This window comes from Eurosta solidaginis, chromosome 4, assembly GCF_040869045.1.
Source record: "Eurosta solidaginis isolate ZX-2024a chromosome 4, ASM4086904v1, whole genome shotgun sequence".
Lineage (NCBI taxonomy): Eukaryota > Metazoa > Arthropoda > Insecta > Diptera > Tephritidae > Eurosta > Eurosta solidaginis.
The window spans coordinates 211,970,665-211,992,648 of NC_090322.1; the positions used below are offsets into that span (position 1 = coordinate 211,970,665).

At 38.3% G+C, this 21,984-nt stretch overlaps 1 protein-coding gene across 1 annotated transcript in view; it reads right to left on the bottom strand.

Moving 5' to 3' along the window:
• Window positions 1-21,984, bottom strand: part of mew (multiple edematous wings) — a 509,649-nt gene that overhangs the window by 11,956 nt on the left and 475,709 nt on the right. The window contains exons 5-9 of the mRNA XM_067784699.1: window positions 19,714-19,847; window positions 4,059-4,270; window positions 753-1,931; window positions 528-670; window positions 120-464 (exon numbers count right to left, since the gene is read on the bottom strand). Of these exons, the coding sequence (XP_067640800.1) occupies window positions 120-464; window positions 528-670; window positions 753-1,931; window positions 4,059-4,270; window positions 19,714-19,847 (2,013 nt within the window). The remainder of the gene's footprint in view (window positions 1-119; window positions 465-527; window positions 671-752; window positions 1,932-4,058; window positions 4,271-19,713; window positions 19,848-21,984) is intronic.

Below are 21,984 nucleotides of genomic sequence, written 5' to 3' on the forward strand. Positions count from 1 at the left end.
CATAAATCCCACTTATGTTAATCTAGAGAAGAAACTTATGTAGCATTTTCCTTCGATTTGTTATGAAATTTATGTTATGTACACTGGACTATTTCTAGTTTAATTTATATTCCTCTCACCTGGTAAGTATGCATCAAAGGCGATCCGACATCTTCCATCTGCATAACTTTGCTATCCTTTTTCACTTCGCCACTATAGAAACTTTGCTCGGGCTTTGCCCAACCTTGCAAACTCAATTCAGCACGTTTCACCACGCGCACATCGAGCTGGGTGTCGGGTTTTGCCTCACCAACCAAACGCGACGTTGTATTAACGAATACATGAAAACTTAGTGTACGTTCATCGTTTTCTAAACCGTTGGGATCAAAGCGTAGCGACACATAGACAGCCCCATTGCGGCGCATAGGATTGCCAAGTGTGCAAAAGACCACCGTGTCGTTAAAACGATTGCAAATCACAGAGTTCTAGAAGGGAATATGAATTAAATACAAAAAATTCTTGTGGGAGCAAAACATTTTATGTTTTACCGTTCGGTTTGCTGCAATATATGAGACACTCTTCTGATGGACCACAAAAAGTTGAGTCTCATAAGCCGAATCAGCTTTATTTAGCACATTCACATTGACGCGCATTTCGTCCTTCTCACCCAGTACCAAAGCATAGTTGTCAACTGCGAAATACATAGAAATATGACATATAAGTAAAGGCATTTCATTCATCATTCAACTATCCATCATTTTATTAGTACTCACCCTCCATATTCAAGTCCAACTCCGCATTCAATATTAAATTACTCTCACAAATATCATCGTCGCCGCAATCTTTTTGGAATGTACCTTCAAACTCTACAAATGCCTGTGTTTGATCCAAAATCGGATTTAATATTTCTAAACCTGAACGTGGCAATTTCGGCTCCACAATTGTATAATTCAAGCGAAATTTGATCGGACTCTGTATATCTTTAGTGTTCTCTTTGATATAACCCGTCACTTGCTCGCAAGCCATGCGTCCATTGGTACGCACCGTCACTTCACGTTTCACTACATTACTGCGTCTATTCTCGCGATCGAAAAGTACGCGTGAAAACTTTTTATGACCACCAAAAGTCTCTGCTTCGACTGTATACAATAACCGCAAATCCTTATTCGCTGAAGCAGGTTCATAAGGCTCAATCGAACAGCATGCTTCAAACGTGAAGCAAGTTAAATTGGTCGAAGCATCATGTATACAGCCCGATTTTGCTGGGTCAATGTTCTTGAGTTCTCTACCACGCGCTGTAGTTTGTATATTTATGATAGGTCTTGAGAGTAACGCTACCACCACGGACGAATTGTATGCGCCCACAACGACATCGGGATATGAATTACCATCCAAATCTGTACCACCGCTTATCGAACTACCGAATGTAAGAAGCGGATGTGGTAGTAAGCCGAGATCTGAAGCTTGTATGCGCTGTGCAGGTTTCGCCACCAAACCAGTGAGTGAACCCAAGTATATATAAACTACACCACCAGCTTCGTATGGTGCGCCCACCGCCAAATCTTCGCAATTATCTTTATTTATATCACCAATGTTGGCGAGCGCAAGTCCAAAATGACTTTCTACTGTACCAGTTAGCTTCATCGTTGGTTTTTCTGGCAGCATATCCCTATCATTTTGATATATGTATACAGCGCCGCCTTCAGATTTATTAAAATAGAATGGTGCAGCAACGATGAGATCGGGTTTTTGATCGCCATTAATGTCGGCTGTGGTAAGTTCATATCCGAAACTTGAACCAAATTGTTCACCCTCGAGTATCATTTTAACGGGTATGGGATTGGTATTGGCTTTGTTGAATATGACTACTTGTCCATGTCCATTGGAGCGTGGCGCACCCGAAGCGTAAGACATGCGATCACCAAAATAACGACCACCTGTGACGGCCATGCCTGAAAAAATGTAGGAGAGAAGATTAACGAATTCTTGGATATGTGGATTGCGTTTAACTTCGTATCGATGACGCCTCAAAAAATTCTAACTCAGATTTTTCATTTTTATGAGAGATCTCCTTATAAAAGCTTCTCGGTTTGGACGCTTTGAAATGATAATGTGTAATTTCCATAAATTCTGCTAGCGGCTCCAGTATTTAATTTTTTTCCGTCGAAGATTTAAACTCTACTTTTAATCTGTGGGGTTACGGTATCTCAACGAAACTATATTTCTGCTTTGTGGCGGACAAGTGTTACTATTAATACTAGGCCGCGATGCACTGCGACCTTTAACTAGATATATTGTGATTGACCTTTCAGCCTATTTTAATGTTTTTATATACTTCTTCAGGCTTTTAGTCCATATTCCGAGGGGTTTCGGAGTCGCGACACTTAAAAGGGAGAATTTCTGTGTTGTCAGAGCGATGCATTCGCTTGCTTATTCATTACCTTCAAGTCCCTGGTGCCAAATCATTTAGGCCTCCTATACATTCATCCATAAGCTTAGAAGTACTTGTGTAAGCTTAGAAGTACTTGGGCACGCAAGGCTGCCTGCCTGGCTGCCGAGCTTACTCCACGAGGGGAAGCCCCGCCGTAGACATTTTCTCCCCCAAACTCCTATTGCATGGATTGCTGCTTGAAAAATATTGGGGTAGCATCACATTGGTAACGATTTCTTGAAGCGCAATAAGTAAGATACATCCGAAAAAATTGAGAAACTCAATCCTCAGTCCTAACTGGATTTATTTATTTCAAATAAAGAATCCACTGATCCCGATCGGAGTACCATTTCAACTGTCTCATTTGAATGACGCCACACTCGTGTTTTCCACGAGCGTAAACGACCTAGGCTTAGAAAAAGACAAAAAGCTCAACTGGAAAATCAACATAGAAATGAAGGCAATTAAGGACATCAGTGCCTTGCCAGGAGCTTGGACTTATAATCAAAGCTTATGATGTGATATTTACACTTAAAACCTTATCAGGCTTCTCTGCGTAGACGCGGCAACAAACCAGCTTTCGCCCACAATTAACTTTGACAAGAGCTTTAGGGTGAAGTTTGCCCTAAGATGGGATTAGAGAAGAGAGAGTGAAAGCAGAAATAGTCTCACTCTACACGACGAGTACAAAATACTCCGCGGTGTCGAAGTCTCTTCCCTAAGCAGCCTAAACTCGCACTTTTATTCGTCTACCCAAACCCAGATAGCATCTTTAAATCCGAAGTAGTACGAATCGAGAAATTCTATGGTTTCTTTAGCGACACTATCTCCATTTACGACCTCTTAGGCTGATAATTGTAAGAAGTGTCTAAATAAAGTAGCCAAGCGATCATCTCGTTGGTCTGGATGGCAGGTCACCACGTGAGATTGAATGTACTAGCGAATGTCGGGAAAGCTGCTTACATAATCAAGCAAGTCGTGGTGCATCGTCGTGTTATGAAATTTAGCGCTGCAGGGATACGGGTAAGGGCGCTTGAAATATACCCGCGGCAGGTATGCCTGTCGTAAGAGGCGACTAAAATACCCAAATGATTCAAGGGATTGTGTAGCGCAACCTTTTCAAGGGGCTGCAATGTATAGCGCAATGTATAGCTTATCCAACCCAATAGTCAACTTCACCTACCCGTTGTGGTTAATCCTGTTTCTTTAACAGCTGAGGCTCTGGCGACGCCAAGTTCCATGGAATTAAGGGGTGGGGGAGGGATGGCCTAAAAGCTTCAACCTAACCCGCAGAGGGAACGACTGACAGGCGCAGAAGGTTCACTAAGCGGGTTGCAACGATCACTCACTTTATCTTTGGCAAGTTTTAAGTTGCCTGACCTAAAGTATATAGCAGAGTTTATGACTTCAATAACTCTTAAAGCATGCGTTCATTGGAAAACCCCTTACGACATTACTCATTGAAATATACCTAGCTCTCGAAAATTTAAGGTAATGCCTCCCCAAGGGCCGACCTTGGGCTAATATAAACTATGTAAGTTTTTCGCGTCTAAGTAAAGCTCGATATCCGATTCGGTAAACACCAAATAAAGAACCTTACCCTAATATTTATTGTTTGTATGTTTAACCTTCACATTTTTTCACTTACCCAAATAACTATACTTGTCGACTGGCGAAGTATTCTCCAAATGATCACCGTAGTACATTGTCTTATCGCGCTCCAAATATTCGCCACCAATTTCTGTGACAAACACAGTGCCACGCCATGTAAAGGGACCAGGCGAACCAAGCACCATGGTGTTGTCATCCAGCAGTGCGCCTGAAGTGCCCACCTGACAAAAACCGTAGTCCTCATGTTCTCTGCAAATAAAACAAATAAAAGATAAAGAATGTATAAAGAATTAAAAATTTAAAAAAGTGAGTCAGGTCATTGAGCGTGAGATGGAAAATTCACTTGAATAAATTAATTTATAATAAACACTAACAATGTAGTCACATATCTACTAGTAGATAGGTACATATATACACAATATGTCATAGGTTGGAGGTCAATCTACTAGTTCACAATCCCACTTGTTTGTGTGCACGAAGCTCTCTACACGACAAAGCCATTTTGGGATTAAGAAAAATGTTGGTACGACTTATTTAAGCGACACTGGACAATGGAAATGTGTTGGAGTGGTGGCCATAATAAAATATATGATATATATGTAACATATATATATTTGTGTATTGGTACATTTGTCTGTAAATGCCTAGAAAAGCTAGAATTGTAAAATAATTGAATAAATGAAAAATTTGATTCATAAAGGTGAAGTTGTTATGCGCAACCGCCAAGCCCAGCGAAATATGTTAAGATATGTTGCACAAAATTGTGTGAATAAGTGAAACTTCCTTTACGTACAGCTCTTATTGTCGCAATGAGGAACGTTGTTTGCTTAGCTAACCATGATATTTATAAGCCTCGAAAGTGATATAGTGTACAGGGATGAGCGCTGTCATAAAATAGGTCGCATTCAGGTCAGTTCGGGCTCATTGTGGCTTCTGATACCACCTGAACTAATTTGGGAGTCAAAATCGTGTACTATTCGGACTATGTGAGCACTATTTTTGTGATCAGGGGCGAATTCAGGGGAGGGGGCAGTTCAGTGGTCCGGACTGACATCGGAATAACTTTCAGGAATGTTTGGAGACATTTTCCGCGATAGCTTCGAGTGATCGATTTGGGACTTCCTTCCGATACCTTTGAGGTTATTTGCAGGACGGGCGCAATAGTTACGAAATTAGCCGGAGAAGGTTCCAAGCCGGACATGAATTTATTTCCAAACAGTATTTGTATAATCACCAACTGCATCTGGATTCATCTTAAAACAATTTAAGAATACTTGACCTTCTCACCGCCACCGATTGGATTCCAAAGCAAGCAACTTCTGTACGGGAACATCTTCATACATTTGCATAACATAGGCAAAAAAATCCGAACCCTGAATTTCTATTTGCGAAACATATATCTTCGTAAAGTTCATATAATTGCCCACTCAGTACTATAAAGCACTGCTTTGCGATAGTGATATCCCTTTGAGTTACAAGGATGCTATAGTTTTTGTTGTTAACAATAAAATGCCTACTGTGTCATACCTGTCAGATCACAAATGCGCTGACGCGTTCTGCAATGGCAGCAAGAACTCTTACTACTCGTTTTGTAGTACTTGTAGTTCCTTCCCTGTAGGGAAGTCAATAACTAGCGATAGAAAATTTCCGGTTCAGTGCAAGACCTAAGGTACGAAATAAGTACTAGTTCGATAGCAACTAGATTTTCTGTACTTTAAAGTTAAAGTTATATACTCAGCGTGACCTTCAATTGTAAATTTCATTTCAGATAAATTACTTTTCTACATAACACGTGGCACCGCCCGTTTAAAAAAAATTTCTCCCAATTTCCTCTTACAATAAAACTTGATAAGTGAAATATCATTGATTCAAAACTATTTTTCGCTAAGATATAGCTTATTATTCTAGTCTACGACTCTTTTAAACTTGTTTTATATCTAAGTTGCCGTGGTTTTTAATCAATCCCGTCCATTTTTACTAGAAATATTTTCTAATACAGGGAAAATTTGTTCACCCAATTTTATTACGATCCGTTAATTTTTCTTCGAGTTATGGCCCCCGAAACATAGAAAATTGCTTAGTCATAAAAGGGGCGGTGCTACGCCCATTTTTTAAAATTTGAAGTTTTTCCTATTTATTGTTATAAATCCACTTGGGAAATGAAATGCTATTGATATAAAGCTCTTTTTTGCAAAGATATAGCTTATTTTATTCGTCCACGACCCTTTTAAAAATCTTTTATATAAAAGTGGGCGTGGTCCTTAACCGACTTCGTTAATTTTTCTTCAAAACATTCCTTATAGTAAAGGCAACCTCTCTGCCGAATTTTGTTACGATTGGTTTAATGATTTTTGATTTATGATTAATAATATTTGTAAAATAGATTTTATCACAAGTGGGCGGTGCCACACCTATTTTAAAAATGGTTTCCGAATTTTTATCAAGTGTCTTAATATCAGTCCACATTTCAAATTCTAGGTGTCTTAGTTACTAAATAATCAGGATTTTTGTGTTTTCCAAAATTTTATATATATAAAAAGTGGGCGTGGTTATCATCCGATTTCGCTCATTTTCAATACCAATCTATTCTGGGTTCAGATAAGCTAGTGTACCGAATTTGGTGAAGATATCTCAAGTTATCGTGCTAACGGACGGACGTACGGACGAACATGGCTCAATAAAATTTTTTTTATACTAATGATTTTGATATAACTATGGAAGTCTATATCTATCTCGATTCCTTTATACCTGTACAACCAACCATTATCCAATCAAGGTTAATATACTCAATGTGCAAAGCACGCTGAGCATAACGTCTTCAGATAATAAGCGCATACTCCAAGTAAGGCAGAACCAGGGACGTAGCCCAATATCGAATATGCCTTTGAGAGAGATTCAGATTAATATGACTATGAAAAGAAGACTTTGCCCCAAAAGTCTCTCCAAGATCTTTGATTTCGATAACCTTCTTCGTAAAAAAGCTGGTAATAATATATAGGGTAGGACTGTTACTCCGATGCATGTTCCAAAGTTTATTCACGCTGAGCTAAGCTCGGTTACCCAGGTTGTTTTTATTTATGGCTAGTTTTAGCTCGTATTTCCATTCATTTATGTCATCTACAGTGATCATACCAGTTAACCCGCTATTGGTTATCGTGGTGACTTAAACTGTGGCAGACTAACACAATTTAGTTTCATTTGCAAGGACGTATATCGAAGGAGAGATTAAAAGTTTGCACTTCAAAAGTGTACACCAACAAAGGCAACGAACAAAACAAGTACTTTCTTACGGTAATAAATTGAAACAACCTAAAAGCTTAATGGCCTTAAACACCATTTGAAACGGAAAGGATTGAGTATGCTGCTGGTTGCCAGGCACTTACGGCTTGCAATAGATTGAAGTTGAATGCAAATGTTAGTATTTGCTAGCAGGTCACATAGCTTTCAAATGACTTTATTGCTAATTGAATCGAATGCTCCAAATTTGTCACAGTTATGCCATTTCTCGAAAACTTCAAGCTACCGGCCAGTAAACGGGTAAACGTTAGAAATAAAATGATTTATGTGGCATAATGTCAATGCAAGCCGGGTTTTTTTTGGCGTAGAGGTGATAAAATAAATTTTCGCAAATTACACATTAAATTCCCTATCTGCGCTACGAGGGAGATCTTAAGGCCACAATAGAGGTGGACGGTTGGCGCAAGGGTGCGCAAATGGCGGACGAGGCGATACATGTGTACACCGATGGTTCCCAAGTAGTGGAAGTAGTAGGGTCTGCGGTATACTGTGCTGATCCGGAAATAAGCAGATCCTACAGGCTGCCGGATTACTGTAGCGTTTTCCAAGCGGAAATATTAGCCGTAACCAAAGCAGTAGAAACCTTGGAAGAGAATAGCTTAAGCTGCAACCGTGTTAACTTTTATATTGACAGTCAAGCAGCAATTAAGGCAATAATCTCGCATAGCACAGCATCTAAATGCGTGTTAGAGTGTAAGCAGTCTCTGGAGAGAATCGGGACAGGGAGAAGCATACATCTATATTGGGTCCCAGGGTATATGGGAATAGATGGGAATGAAAAAGCGGACAAACTAGCTAGCGCATCCCTTGAAGCTTGATCCGTAGATGTCCCAATTAGATTGGGCGAGATTAAGCGAAGGCGAGAGGTGCACATGACCAAGCGGGAAAGGCGTGGGTTCAAGCGCGGGGCTGTAATGTGTCGAAGATTATGTGTAGGTCTTACAACCTTAGACTAACACAGTTGCTCCTATCATTAAAAAGAGAGGACTGTAGACTCATGGCGGGAATTCTGACTGAACACTGCCTTCTGGCGTCACATGCCTTTAAATTAGGCTAGGTCAGTGATAGCAGATGTAGGAAGTGCGGGTTGGAGGAGGAAACGTTCTGTGCTCGTGCCCTGCACTTGCCAGGCTAAGCTTCCAGCTATTAGGAGTGATACATCTGTCAGATCTAGAAGCAGCAAGTGGCTTAAGTCCTAGGAAGCTTCTAGTATTTGCCGAGAGGAAGGAGTTATTTTATAACATAGGTCCTGGGTTTTGATAGGGTTTTTCAGTTTGGTCGTTAAAATAAACTTCTGGTAACACTATGGACTCAATCAGTCTATGTGAGGTCCTCATAGACCGTCCAGTTCAACCTACCTATACATTAAATTTAACAAAATTAGGTTTTCTATTCTTTTTTTACCTCAATGTGTTATAAAAGTGGACTTTAAGCACATAAAGCGCTACACTGCTTTCTATCGCGACTGGCACAATATTTATCTTATAGGTGTGTAATTCCTTTTTTAAAGTGTTAGCTTTAATTCTCCGTGTTTGTGCTTGTTTTAACCTAACAACAAAGAATAACACACAAATGTTTCCAACGGGATGTCCTTCAATGTGGCGCCGCAATTGATGACGTCGTCACGCGAATGTGTCAGCAGCTAAAGACATTAAAAAGCTGAAAGTTGACAGTGGTATTCCATAGTATGTAGGTATATGATTAAAGGTTAATAAGGTACTGCTATTTATGAGATTGTGGGCTAGCGCGTCTAATTTCATTAATCAACAAGACAGGATCCAAATGGTATTCTGTAAAAGATTTTGTAGTCTTCCAAAGATTTTGGGAAGTGCTAGCGATATTGATGATCCTCCGCCGAATATAGACGCGGTACGTGTCTTGTTCTTGGTGTTTATGCCACTACCGCCTGGCTCCATTAGTAACTTGTGGTCGCCAGAGCCTAGTCTGCTAAATATTTGTATAATATATCCCATAAAATAAACTGGATTCGCATCGGGTAAGTGGGGTTGATAATTGGGTTGGGAAAACTGTGCAGCTTTTAAATTCTATATAGCACAAAACAGCCCATTGAAACTCCAGATACCCATAATATATTTGAGGGTCCTTAATAGCGGCATCCTCGCCTACAACAAAAATTAAGTCTTAAGTTCCGAAAGACCCTCAGTTTTTCCTAGAGTACTGCCCCTCTAGTAGAAGCCAGTAAGAATGCTGGTGTCGCCAAAGCTCGCAAATTTAATTCACGCGCATCTTGAATCCCAATTAAAGCCGCGTAACGTTCATTTTCATAAAAACTCCAATTGAATAAATTTTTAATAATGTGTGCAATGCCAGATTGAGTGTTGTAGGATGATTCCAACAATTGCTTTCTTCATTTCAACAGAGAATGCAATACTTGATGCGATCCATCGGACAGCTGTGACATGATTAGCTGTTACTAAGTACCAGGAAAATCTAAAAAACCAGTACCAGTAAAACTAACGGGGTTCATAGGTAGGCTGAAGAATTCAAACCCACAAATCGCCATACCTAGGTATCCCTGAACCAGATGCTGAAGTAAAACTTTCCTCCTAGGAAAGATTTTCGAACTGATAGCGTATATTATAACTCTCATACATTCAAAGAAATTACCATTCAAAGTTTTTCACTTCGTGCTTCTACAAGTGTTCGTGCAGGGATCGGCCGTCACGGCTAAGGGAATCCAAAATGTGGAAATCAATCAAATATGGACACGCGACGACATAATATGACATGGCAAGAGTATACCGCATACCACGCCGGTTGTTGACTTCTAGGTGAAAGATATTTTTCAAGGGAGGAATGGCAAGATGGCCTAGACAATGTCTCCCTGGTTCTTGAGCGTAAACTCAAAGCAGATAAATTAGTCGTACTGACTTCCTGAATCATGCAGTGTCTTCCAGGCGGAGGACCGATTAAAAGGCATTAAAATCCAACTTGATAAAGTCAAATATCGTGGGGAGGTGTTGTCACTGGCGTTCGTAGAGCATCTCAATCTCTTCCTTTGCTGGGGTTCAAGGCTCAGCGATACTAGAGGGAATGGATTTGCAGATGAGATAGCAAGGAAAGGTTTCGAAATGGACATAAGCAAGGTGGACAGCTCGGTACTACCACCGCTGGGTCATCTTCTGGTGATTATGAGATTGGGCAACAGACTTCCTGTAGACAACCCGGGATGATTGCGACGTCTCGAGATCCTTATGGTCATCTGGAATTGCGAAGGAGCTTGCTTTCTTCTCAAGATAAACAAATCTGCAGTGAGAGTACTTATGGGTGTCATCACAGATCATTGGGCTACCATCAAGCTCCCTCTGCAAAAGCTGTCAGGATGAGAAGTCGATTTATAACTTTCTATGCCGATGTGGCCACCATGGTGTGATGGTAGCGTGCTCCGCCTATCACACCGTATGCCCTGGGTTCAACTTCCGGGCAAAGCAACATCAAAATTTTAGAAATAAGATTTTTCAATTAGAATAAAATTTTTCTAAGCGGGGTCGCCCCTCGGCAGTGTCTGGCAAGCGCTCCGATTGTATTTCTGCCATGAAAAGCTCTCAGTGAAAACTCATCTGCCTTGCAGATGCCGTTCGGAGTCGGCATAAAACATGTATGTAGGACCCGTCCGGGCAATTTGTAGGGAAAAATCAAGAGGAGCACGACGCAAATTGGAAGAGAAGCTCGGCCTTAGATCTCTTCGGAGGTTATCGCGCCTTACATTTATTTATTTTATGCGGATGTTTAAAGCTTAGGACACGATTTATGGGCGCACGGTTTCTCGAAAGTCTAGAAGAAGTTGAAAAGGTGGATCTTTTGCTCCTACTTAGGTTCGCTGAAAATTAGGACATTATCTAGTTGGACGAATGTGTCGACACCCGACACTAACTGAGGGCATTCATAATGGATACAAATTTCTCTGAGTGGAAGAGAGGGAAATTTCCATGCACGATCTCTTAACCTAACCTACGACTACGACTTAAAGGAGGTGAACAAAATCCACCCTGTAACGTCCGCCTTCATTTTATGGGCACTTCCGTTCCTCGTTTACGATGTCATTCGAACAAGAAGGCAGCACGTCGTTCAAGGCTCTTTGATGTTAAGATAGGGGCGCTGCTCAAATAATTTGCACTTGTTTAAGACTCCTGTCAGTTTTAAATCCAAGCAGAGAACTGTGTCAGTAGACTTGTCTTTACAATAGGCACGTTGGAAAGCTATAGCCGCTGTCGGGGAATCCTACCCTGTATATAGAGGTCAACCAGACATTCAATTAAAATGGTTTGTTATTGATATATGGTGGAATAATTTCCCGTCGACTATTGTCGATTATTGTTTGGAGCTAGACCGATTTAGAGTTGTGCCATCTTCAGTGACATTTGCTACTTTTCGGTTTTTAATTCTCGAAATTTACCGTATTTCCGGACATGGAGAGTAAGCTATGGTGTATGATTGACTCCGAACCATACAACTTATTTGCTACTTTCGGGGGCTGATCGTGGGCGAGTTTATCTGTTTACTAAATAAAGTTTCGTTAAAGCAAAGAAATTTCCAGGCTGTAAAATTTCTGAAACCAAGTACAATAAAAAAAGGCACTTTGCAGTTTTGTGGTGTTCTACACGTCTTGTAAGTCGGACTGAAATCCCTGGCGTCTCAGTACCTAGTTTTTTATGTTGTAATATCATCTAACTTCTGAGCTCTTTCGCTACACTTCTAGCGAATACTTGCTACCAAATTAACCTCAATTCATTGTGGCCTAACTTCAGTCACCCATCCTTCATTGTCCATCACAATATATATAGTGATACATTTTAATTTTTGACATTTGAAATAGAAGTTACTCATTCATTATTTAGTAGTGTTTTTATGACGTCACCAAATAAAGTTTATGATGTGATATGGATATGAATTGTATGAGGTCATTATCTGGTTGACCTCTGTCAAATATAAAGAAGCATAAACATATTTTCTTTATATGAAAATATATGCGTAAATGTCAGCTGTTGAATGACTTCCGGAAACAAACAATTATACTCACATGGTGGCCTTAAGCTTAACTACTTAAATGTAAATATGACATGCCATCCACAAAATATGTAAAGTAGTGTTGGCATGACATAGGTCATTAGAAGAGGACAACGAGGCTTAGTGGTGTGGATGATTTAAGGTTAAAATAATGTTGTAAATAAAATGTTTGCAAATAGACATTTCGATTAGCGGTGAAAGGGCCCATAAATAATAAAAGGAAAAGCAAAACAAAGCACTAAAAATTTGTTTTTTTGCTATCTAATGACAATTAAGTTGGCAACACACCCTCAACTCAGTGACACTTTATCATTTTTGCTTCAAGGATATAAAATGGTGGTGCGCAGTAACCTGAAGTTGCACCTTGACACATTTTTCTTTTAAATTCTAATTCCTTTTTATGCACATTTATGCTATTGTAGTTTTACCACTTAATATATTCAATTTATTTCTAAGAAAAATATGTCAGCGTATATGAACATTAGGGTATGTTTGTTAGGAAGCACATTTTTTCTAAGGTCTAACCCAACCCACTGTATATGTTCGTTAGTGTATAGAAGCTTGGCCTGAAGTTGCCTTTTTTTATAAACTGAGTAACAGAAAAACTTTTAGAAAATTTTCTAGTGGTCAGCAAATATAATTTTGTTCGAAGCTTACGCCAACTTCAAGCCTTATTTTCAACCTTTGGATTACAATCTGTCACGTTCTGTTTATTTGCAGTGATGTCTGAAAAGTTATCAAAAGTGATTTGTAAGCGACTTAAGAAGAGGCGTGAGTATAAAGTACATGTGAAGTTCGATGTGTAAACCAAAGCTGTTCGTCTATAGATCTACAGCTGAATTCAGTAAGCCGTCTCTAGTCACTATTAGAGACTATTTGGGGTGAAAATCACTTTTGAGACAATTTGCCATTCTGTAAGCTGTCTCGCGTCTCCAGCCTCACAATAGCAATCACTAATTTGTGAGCTGGGCCGGGGCAGATCACAAACGTGAAAATTTCTGAATAAGTATGAAAATTATTTGCGAAAAACGCTTTAAATATATTTTTTTTATTCCTCAAATTAAAATAAGCATAGAAAAAATTAAAAAACAGGAAATACTTAAAAAAAACATCGAACTCTATGTGGCGCCGCTGAGATTCGAACCTACACACTTTGGGATTTTCTATAAAAATTGTGAACGGTGTCTTAGCAAGCTCAGCCATAATACCACCTAACGTTATGTTGACAAAATGCAATGCTATATGATTTGTTCAATGTATGAGTAAATTGTCATTTTGGTGAATTTCGTTGATATGGTAAATTGTTTTTGTGGCTTTCGTTTACTGAATACCGAAAACATCTCAAGTCACAAAAATTGTCTCTAAAGGAAAATCTCAAATTTAGAGACTTGAGATGAGACTGAATTACAGAATTCAGCCGCTAATGTATCTAACTAGAGCTAGCCCAGGGATTGAAGTTACACTACAACAGAGATTACTACAACAACCGGTACTGGCAAGTTATTGTTCTACTATTGGCTTGTTATCTATAGCGAACTATTGTCGTCGAGATATCGGTTTGTTATCGGCTTTTATGGCCGAGTCAGCGGCTTCAATTTGTTATTGAAATATCTGTTCCTTCTGTTCCGCGGAAACCAATGAGTGGTCGATAGCAAGCAAATTGGTAACACTTCAATAAAAAATCGATAATTTTCGACATTAAATCGATAACTTTTTAATAACTTTGTGATAATATAGCAATAGTTTTTTGACAAATAGTCGAACATTTTTCCATGATAAGCCGTTGGCTTTCTGATAACATAGCGATAAATTCTCAATGAACTTTCTATAGTTTTTAGATAAAAAATCGATAAATAAGCGATAGTTTTTTGCAAAGCGATAACTTCTTGACAAGTAATCGATAGCTTTTTGATTAGAAAAAACGATAGATTTCTGATAAAAACCGATAGATTTTCTATAACAATCGGTAACTTTTTGATTAAATATTGATAATTTTTCAATAAATTTGCGATAACTTTTAGGTAACACATCAATAACTTTGTGATTATATATCGATCGATTTTTTCTAAAAAATCGATAACTTTTCGATAGTAAATCGACAACTTTCTGATAAAATCTCGATAACTTATCAGTGAACTTTCCATAATTTTAAGATAACAAATCGATAAACAATCGATAGCGTTTTGACAAAAAATGGATAAGTTGTCGAAAAACGATAGCTTCTTTATAAAATCCGATAAGCTTTTTTATAAAAATCGATAACTTTTTGATAACTTTTCAATAAAATTGCCATAACTTTTAGATAACAAACCAATAACTTGGTGATTATATATAGATTGATTTAAAAAAAATCGATAACTTTTCGATATTCAAAAAGTTCTAATTCAAACAATTTCTCCAAAGGAAATTTTTTTGTACTAACGACCATGTAAGCGGTATTGCTGTTTAGGTCAAAATTTGCAATTCTAAATGGCACACCCTAATGTAAATATATGCTATATGTATATGCATTAACAGTAGATTATTGCTGCCAACTTTGTGACGTTTGTGATTATAAATGTGATTTTAATTATCCAAGGAGAAGCATTAAATGATTGCTGCCCAACTTTGCTTTGTCCTTTTGCGTATTTATCCTTCCCTACTTAATCAAATCGGTTGGAAAATTTATTTAACGCCCATGCTTCATTTTGAATTCGTGTGGGAAGGTCAATTTAACCATTTCATGTAAAATTATGTAAATTATATTTAGTAGTTTGCTTTTATTATAGCATTAAAGTGAATATTATGTTAAAGTTAAATTGGTAGGCATTTGAATGCTTAACATAATGCGAAGTAAATTTTCATTCTTTCCTCAAATCGCTAAACATCTTTGGTCATATGATTTTCTATTTTTCCGTCCTCCGCATCTTAAGCACACGCGGCGTTATCATTCCACCAGGAAGCTGCTCCGGCCTTTAAACCTTTCATCATCTGCCAGATTTTTTGGTAAAATTGCGGGCATTAATCCTATCAGCCAGCAACTGAAGCTCCTCACGCTCACGCCGTTCCTTCTCTTCTAAATTACCACATTTCGAGCGACGGAGAAGTCAATCAGTCTTAGTCCGTTGAAAGATGCTACATAGCGGAAGCTTTATCTTCTGGTTTTAGGACCAAACACCCCTTCCTTGTCCACCCTGGTGTTCAATTCACCCATTATGATTATAATATCATGGTGGAGGCAGTCATTGTATGTCCTTTCTAGTTTCTCAAAGAAGAAGTCGTTATCCTTGTCGTACGCATCGTTTATTGTTGCGTCAGCGCATTTAAACGTTGTATTGTAAAATATCGTCTTAAAGCGGATCTCAGTGAGACGCTACTGCACCTTCGTGTACGACAGTACTTGGTGGCGAAGTTGACTTTCCACCAGAAAAACTATCTTAGCTTCGAATTGCACGTTTGTTCATGTGTCCACTGTAGCATACGTCACTAGGGCCCTTTTGTTCTTATACCTTGCCCCGTCCAACCTGCTTCATGTATGGCGGTGATGTAGGCCTTTATATTGACGAGCACATCAAATAACTGAAACAACAAGGCATCGGTAACTACTGCTACAAGGGTTTGGACATTCCAGGTATTAAGATAAGACCTTGTGATCGTAACACCCGATTACAAGCTAATTTGGTACCAACGATTCGGCTACGAAGTGTTGAGGTCAGCAACATGCAGCCGAAATATGGACCAATGATCATGCAATTACATCCGTGTTTAACACCGTGAGGTTGAGTCTTCCATTTGCAGGTACTCGCGTTAAGGCATATTGAATAATTGTCCCTATCTACTATCTAGCGAAACCACAGCCAAAGGTTGTTCACATCCCTTAATACTTGTATTCCAGGTTCATGACCTCAAATTCTGGTCATTAAAATCAAAGTCCCTTTAACGTTTGCTGGTCGTCATCTGAAAAATGATCTTTCATCCGAGGCTTGTTGTTATTATACTCAGTTGAGCAGAGCTCACAGAGTATATTAAGTTTGATTGGATAACGGTTGGTTGTACATATATAAAGGAAGCGAGATAGATATAGACTTCCATATATCAAAATAATCAGGATCGAAAAAAAATTTGATTGAGCCATGTCCGTCCGTCCGTTAACACGATAACTTGAGTAAATTTTGAGGTATCTTGATGAAATTTGGTATGTAGGTTCCTGAGCACTCATCTCAGATCGTAATTTAAAATGAACGATATCGGAATATAACCACGCCCACTTTTTCGATATCGAAAATTTCGAAAAACCGAAAAAGTGCGATAATTCATTACAAAAGACAGATAAAGCGACGAAACTTGGTAGATGAGTTGAACCTATGACGCAGAATAGAAAATTAGTAAAATTTTGGACAATGGGCGTGGCACCGCCCACTTTTAAAAGAAGGTAATTTAAAAATTTTGCAGGAACGTTACTCCTATTACTATATGTACGCTTAATAAAAATTAGCAAAATCGGAGAAGGACCACGCCCACTTTTAAAAAAAATTTTTTTTAAAGTAAAATTTTAACAAAAAATTTAATATCTTTACAGTATATAAGTAAATTATGTCAACATTCAACTCCAGTAATGATGTGGTGCAACAAAATACAAAAATAAAAGAAAATTTCAAAATGGGCGTGGCTCCGCCCTTTTTCATTTAATTTGTCTAGGAAACTGTTAACGCCATAAGTCGAACAAAAATTAACCAATCCTTTTGAAATTTGGTAGGGGAATAGATTTTATGACGTTAACTGTTTTCTGTGAAAATGGGCGGAATCGGTTGATACCACGCCCAGTTTTTATACACAGTCGTCCGTCTGTCCTTCCGCATGGCCGTTAACACGATAACTTGAGCAAAAATCGACATATCTTTAATGAACTTAGTTCACGGGCTTACTTGAACTCACTTTATCTTGGTATTAAAAATGAACGAAATCCGACTATGACCACGCCCACTTTTTCGATATCGAAAATTACGAAAAATGAAAAATATGCCATAATTCTATACCAAATACGAAAAAAGGGATGAAACATGGTGAGGTAATTGGATTGTTTTATTGACGCGAAATATAACTTTAGAAAAAACTTTATAAAATGGTTGTGAAACCTACCATATTATGTAGAAGAAAATGAAAAAGTTCTGCAAGGCGAAATAAAAAACCCTTAAAATCTTGGCAGGTATTACATATATAAATAAATTAGCGGTATCCAACAGATAATGTTCTGGGTCACCCTGGTCCACATTTTGGTCGATATCTGGAAAACGCCTTCACATATACAACTACCACCACTCCCTTTTAAAACTCTCATTAATGCCTTTAATTTGATACCCATATCGTACAAACTCATTCTATAGTCACCCCTGGTCCACCTTTATGGCGATATCTCCAAAAGGCGTCCACCTATAGAACTAAGCCCCACGCCATTTTAAAATACTCATTAATACCTTTCATTTGATACCCATATCGTACAAACATATTCTAAAGTCACCCCTGGTCCACCTTTATGGCGATATCTCGAAAAGGCGAACACCCATAGAACGAAGGCCCACTCCCTTTTAAAAATACCCATTAACACCTTTCATTTGATACCCATATCGCACAAACAAAGTCTAGAGTCACCCCTGGTCCACCTTTATTGCGATACCTCGAAAAGGCGTCCACCTATAGAACTAAGGCCCACTCCCTTTTAAAATACTCATTAACTCCTTTCGTTTGATGCCCATATTGCACAAACGAATTCTAGAGTCACCCCTGCTCCACCTTTATTGCGATACCTCGAAAAGGCGTCCACCTATAGAACTAAGGCCCACTCCCTTTTAAAATACTCATTAACTCCTTTCGTTTGATGCCCATATTGCACAAACGAATTCTAGAGTCACCCCTGGCCAACCTTTATTGCGATATCTCGAAACGGCGTCCACCTATGGAACTAAGGATTACTCCCTTTTAAAAAACTCATTAACTCCTTTCGTTTGATACCCATATTGTACAAACAAATTCTAGGGTCACCCCTGCTCCACCTTTATGGCGATATCTCGAAACGGCGTCCACCTATGGAACTAAGGATTACTCCCTTTTAAAATACTCATTAACACCTTTCTTTTGATACCCATATTGTACAAACAAATTCTAGGGTCACCCCTGGTCCACCTTAATGGCGATATCTCGAAAATGCGACCACCTATACAACAACCACCACTCCCTTTTAAAACCCTCATTAATACCTTTAATTTGATACCCATATCGTACAAACGCATTCTAGAGTCACCCCTGGTCGACCTTTGTGGCGATATTTCGAAACGGCGTCCACCTATAGAACTAAGGCCCACTCCCTTTTAAAATACTCATTAACACCTTTCGTTTGATGCCCATATTGTACAAACAAATTCTAGGGTCACCCCTGGTCCACCTTTATGGCGATATCTCGAAACGGCGTCCACCTATGGAACTAAGGATTACTCCCTTTTAAAATACTCATTAACACCTTTCTTTTGATACCCATATTGTACAAACAAATTCTAGAGTCAACCCTGATCCACCTTTATGGCTATATCCCTAAATGGCGTCCACCTATAGAACTATGGCCCACTCCCTCATAAAATACTCTTTAATGTCTTTCATTTGATACGCATGTCATACAAACACATTCCAGGGTTTCCCTCGGTTCATTTTCCTACATGGTTATTTTCCCTTATGCTGTCACCATAGCTCTCAACTGAGTATGTAATGTTCGGTTACACCCGAACTTAACCTTCCTTACTTGTTTTTATGTTTCATTTGGAGGCATTTTTACGTGACAGGTCCCAAACAAAGCGCACAACCCAGGAACGGAATTTGGATTTTACAACAGGAATACCTACCGTATATTCCAAGCCCCCATAATGGCATATCATATGCGGTTAGCTAGCAAATTTCGCCACTCATCTCTGGTTTCCGATATCTGACCTCAGTTGGGATCATCGAGGTATCTCAAGTCTTCCACCGCCCTTTTCTCACTTCTCAGTGATATTTATTACTCAAAAAAATACAAACATCATTTGCATACTCATTTCAATAATTACATTTAGGCGACCAAGGGGGTTAGTGATAAAGGGACAGCTATTACTTTCCCCAATTGTGAGCATATACTTACATACTTAAACATATTTGGACCCAACAAATCTAATAAAAGAAAAATTCAAGGGCAAAACATATTACTTTTATGGAAACAAAACAAAAAAAAGTATTAATACTAACAACAAAATTCGAATGCCCATACATACTGATTAGTTAATACACAAATAAACTCAGACTTTAACAATAGACTATAAAATAGAATGAATTATAACAATAGTAATAAAAAACAATAAAATACTCACCTTTGTACAGTGCGCCCTTTACAGGGCTCATAAACTTCATCATAACTCAACTCATTGGTCAGCACATAACATAACCCTTGACCATAACGATTTTCCAGCACTTTGGTGATATAACGATGAGCGCACACGAGTACCTTTTGAACAAAAGGAATTTATGAAAAATGAATAAATAACAATAATGATATATAATAAATTTTGAAATTAAAGAAAATGCGGTACAACAAAGATTCCCGTAGAGGTGTTCTTGATTTAAAATCTCACATCAGGAAAAAACACATTCAGCTACCACCAGTTTAAGATGGAATTAAAAAAAAAAAAAAACTCGTAAGTAAATCAAAAAAAAAAAAAAAAAAATTTATCGGCACCAAAGGTGGTCAATGAAAGCAATGTTTATATTAATTAAGTCATTCACAGTGTTTTCAGGCACAACAAAAACAATGAAAATATTTATGACTCTTGCTTAGTTTTTCCCTCGTTTATTAGAAAAAAATTTTATTTTGGGTTTCAATTGAAAGGCAGGTCATCAGGTCATTGATGAGGTCAATGTTAGATGTGAATGAAATGAAAAACTCATGTGGTTTGCTTGGCTATATCAATAACTACTTTTTATTGAGCGTTTTGGATGATTTTTTTTATACTCAGCGTCCTTTGCACACAGAGTATATTAACTTTGGTAACGTAACGGTTGGTTGTACAGGTATAAAGGCATCGAGATAGATATAGACTTCCATATATCAAAATCATCAGTATCGAAAAACAATTTCATAAATCCATGTCCGTACGTCCGTCTGTCCGTTCGTTAACACGATATATTGAGCAGATATTGAGTTATCTTCAGCAAATTAGGTATGCGGGCATATCTGGACCCAGAATAAATTGGTATTGAAAATAAGTGAAATCGGATGATAACCACACCCACTTTTTATATATATAACATTATGGAAACACAAAAAAGCTGATTATTTAGTAAGCAATACACCTAGAATGTTGAAATTTGATGTGTGGACTGATATTGAGACTCTTAAAATGGGCGTGGAAACGCCCACTTTTGATAAAATCTATTTTACAAATATTATTAATAATTAATATAATTGTTTTTGTTTTTATCGGCCTATTGATAAATGATTCAAGGTTCGATTCGAGCTCAAGGCCAGAACAAGAATTTTTTTCTAATGATAATTATTGTTATTTTTTTACCTTTATATTTTATACCTTTATATTATGTCGCCTTCATGTTTGTACCCTCATTTCCATACGAATTTTTGACCCACGGAAAAGTCTTTTTCGGTAACTTCCCGTTGAGCTAGACACTTGATACTTAGAACATAGTTCAGATCTGAGAGACATTACAATGCAAATGAAATAAATCCGCTAGGTGGCGCACGGATCGAGATATACAGAAAATTAATTTTAAAATGGAAATTTTGCGATCGACTTTTAACTAACTTCTCTAGAAACTTAGCAAATAGTTTGCGAGTCGATGGCACTACAATTCGTGGAAAGCAAAAAGCTGCCAGATGGCAGAGAAATCGAGATAAACGAAAATCTCTGCAAACATCTGAAAAAACGCAGGGAATATTGCAATCGATTTTTGAGCAACTTCCCGGTGAGCTGGAGATATGAAACTTGAGCCATAAGTCAGAACCCGGTGACGATGTATATTTTATCAAAAAAATTCCGCTAGGTGTCGCAAGGATCGATATATTAGGAAAATTAATTTTAATTTGGGAATCTTTCAATCTATTTTTAGCTAACTTCCCGGTTACCTAGAGACTTGTAACTTAGCACATAGTTCGAGACCTGGTGACAATACAATCTATAGAAAACAAAGTTCCGCTAGGTGGCATGCTAATTGAGATAACTACAAATCCCCGATAAACTAGCGGAATCTTGCGATCGATTTTCGAGTAACTTGCCGGTGAGCTAGAGACTTGAAACTTGGGCCGTGGGTCAGAACCCGGTGACAGTGCAACATTTGATAAAAAAAAAAATTCGCTAGGTGGCACGCGGATCGAGATAGTAAGAAAACAAATTTTAATTTGAGAATGTTTCAATCCATTTTTAACTAACTTCCCGGTTATATAGAGACTTGAAAATTGGCACTTAGTTAGAGACCTGGTGACAATACAACTAATAGAAAACAAGGTTCCGCTAGGTGGCGCGCTGGTGCAGATAACTGCAAATCCTTTAAAAACGGGGGGAATCTTGCGATCGATTTTCGATTAACTTCCAGATGAGCTAGAGACATGAGACTTGGGCCGTAAGTCAGAA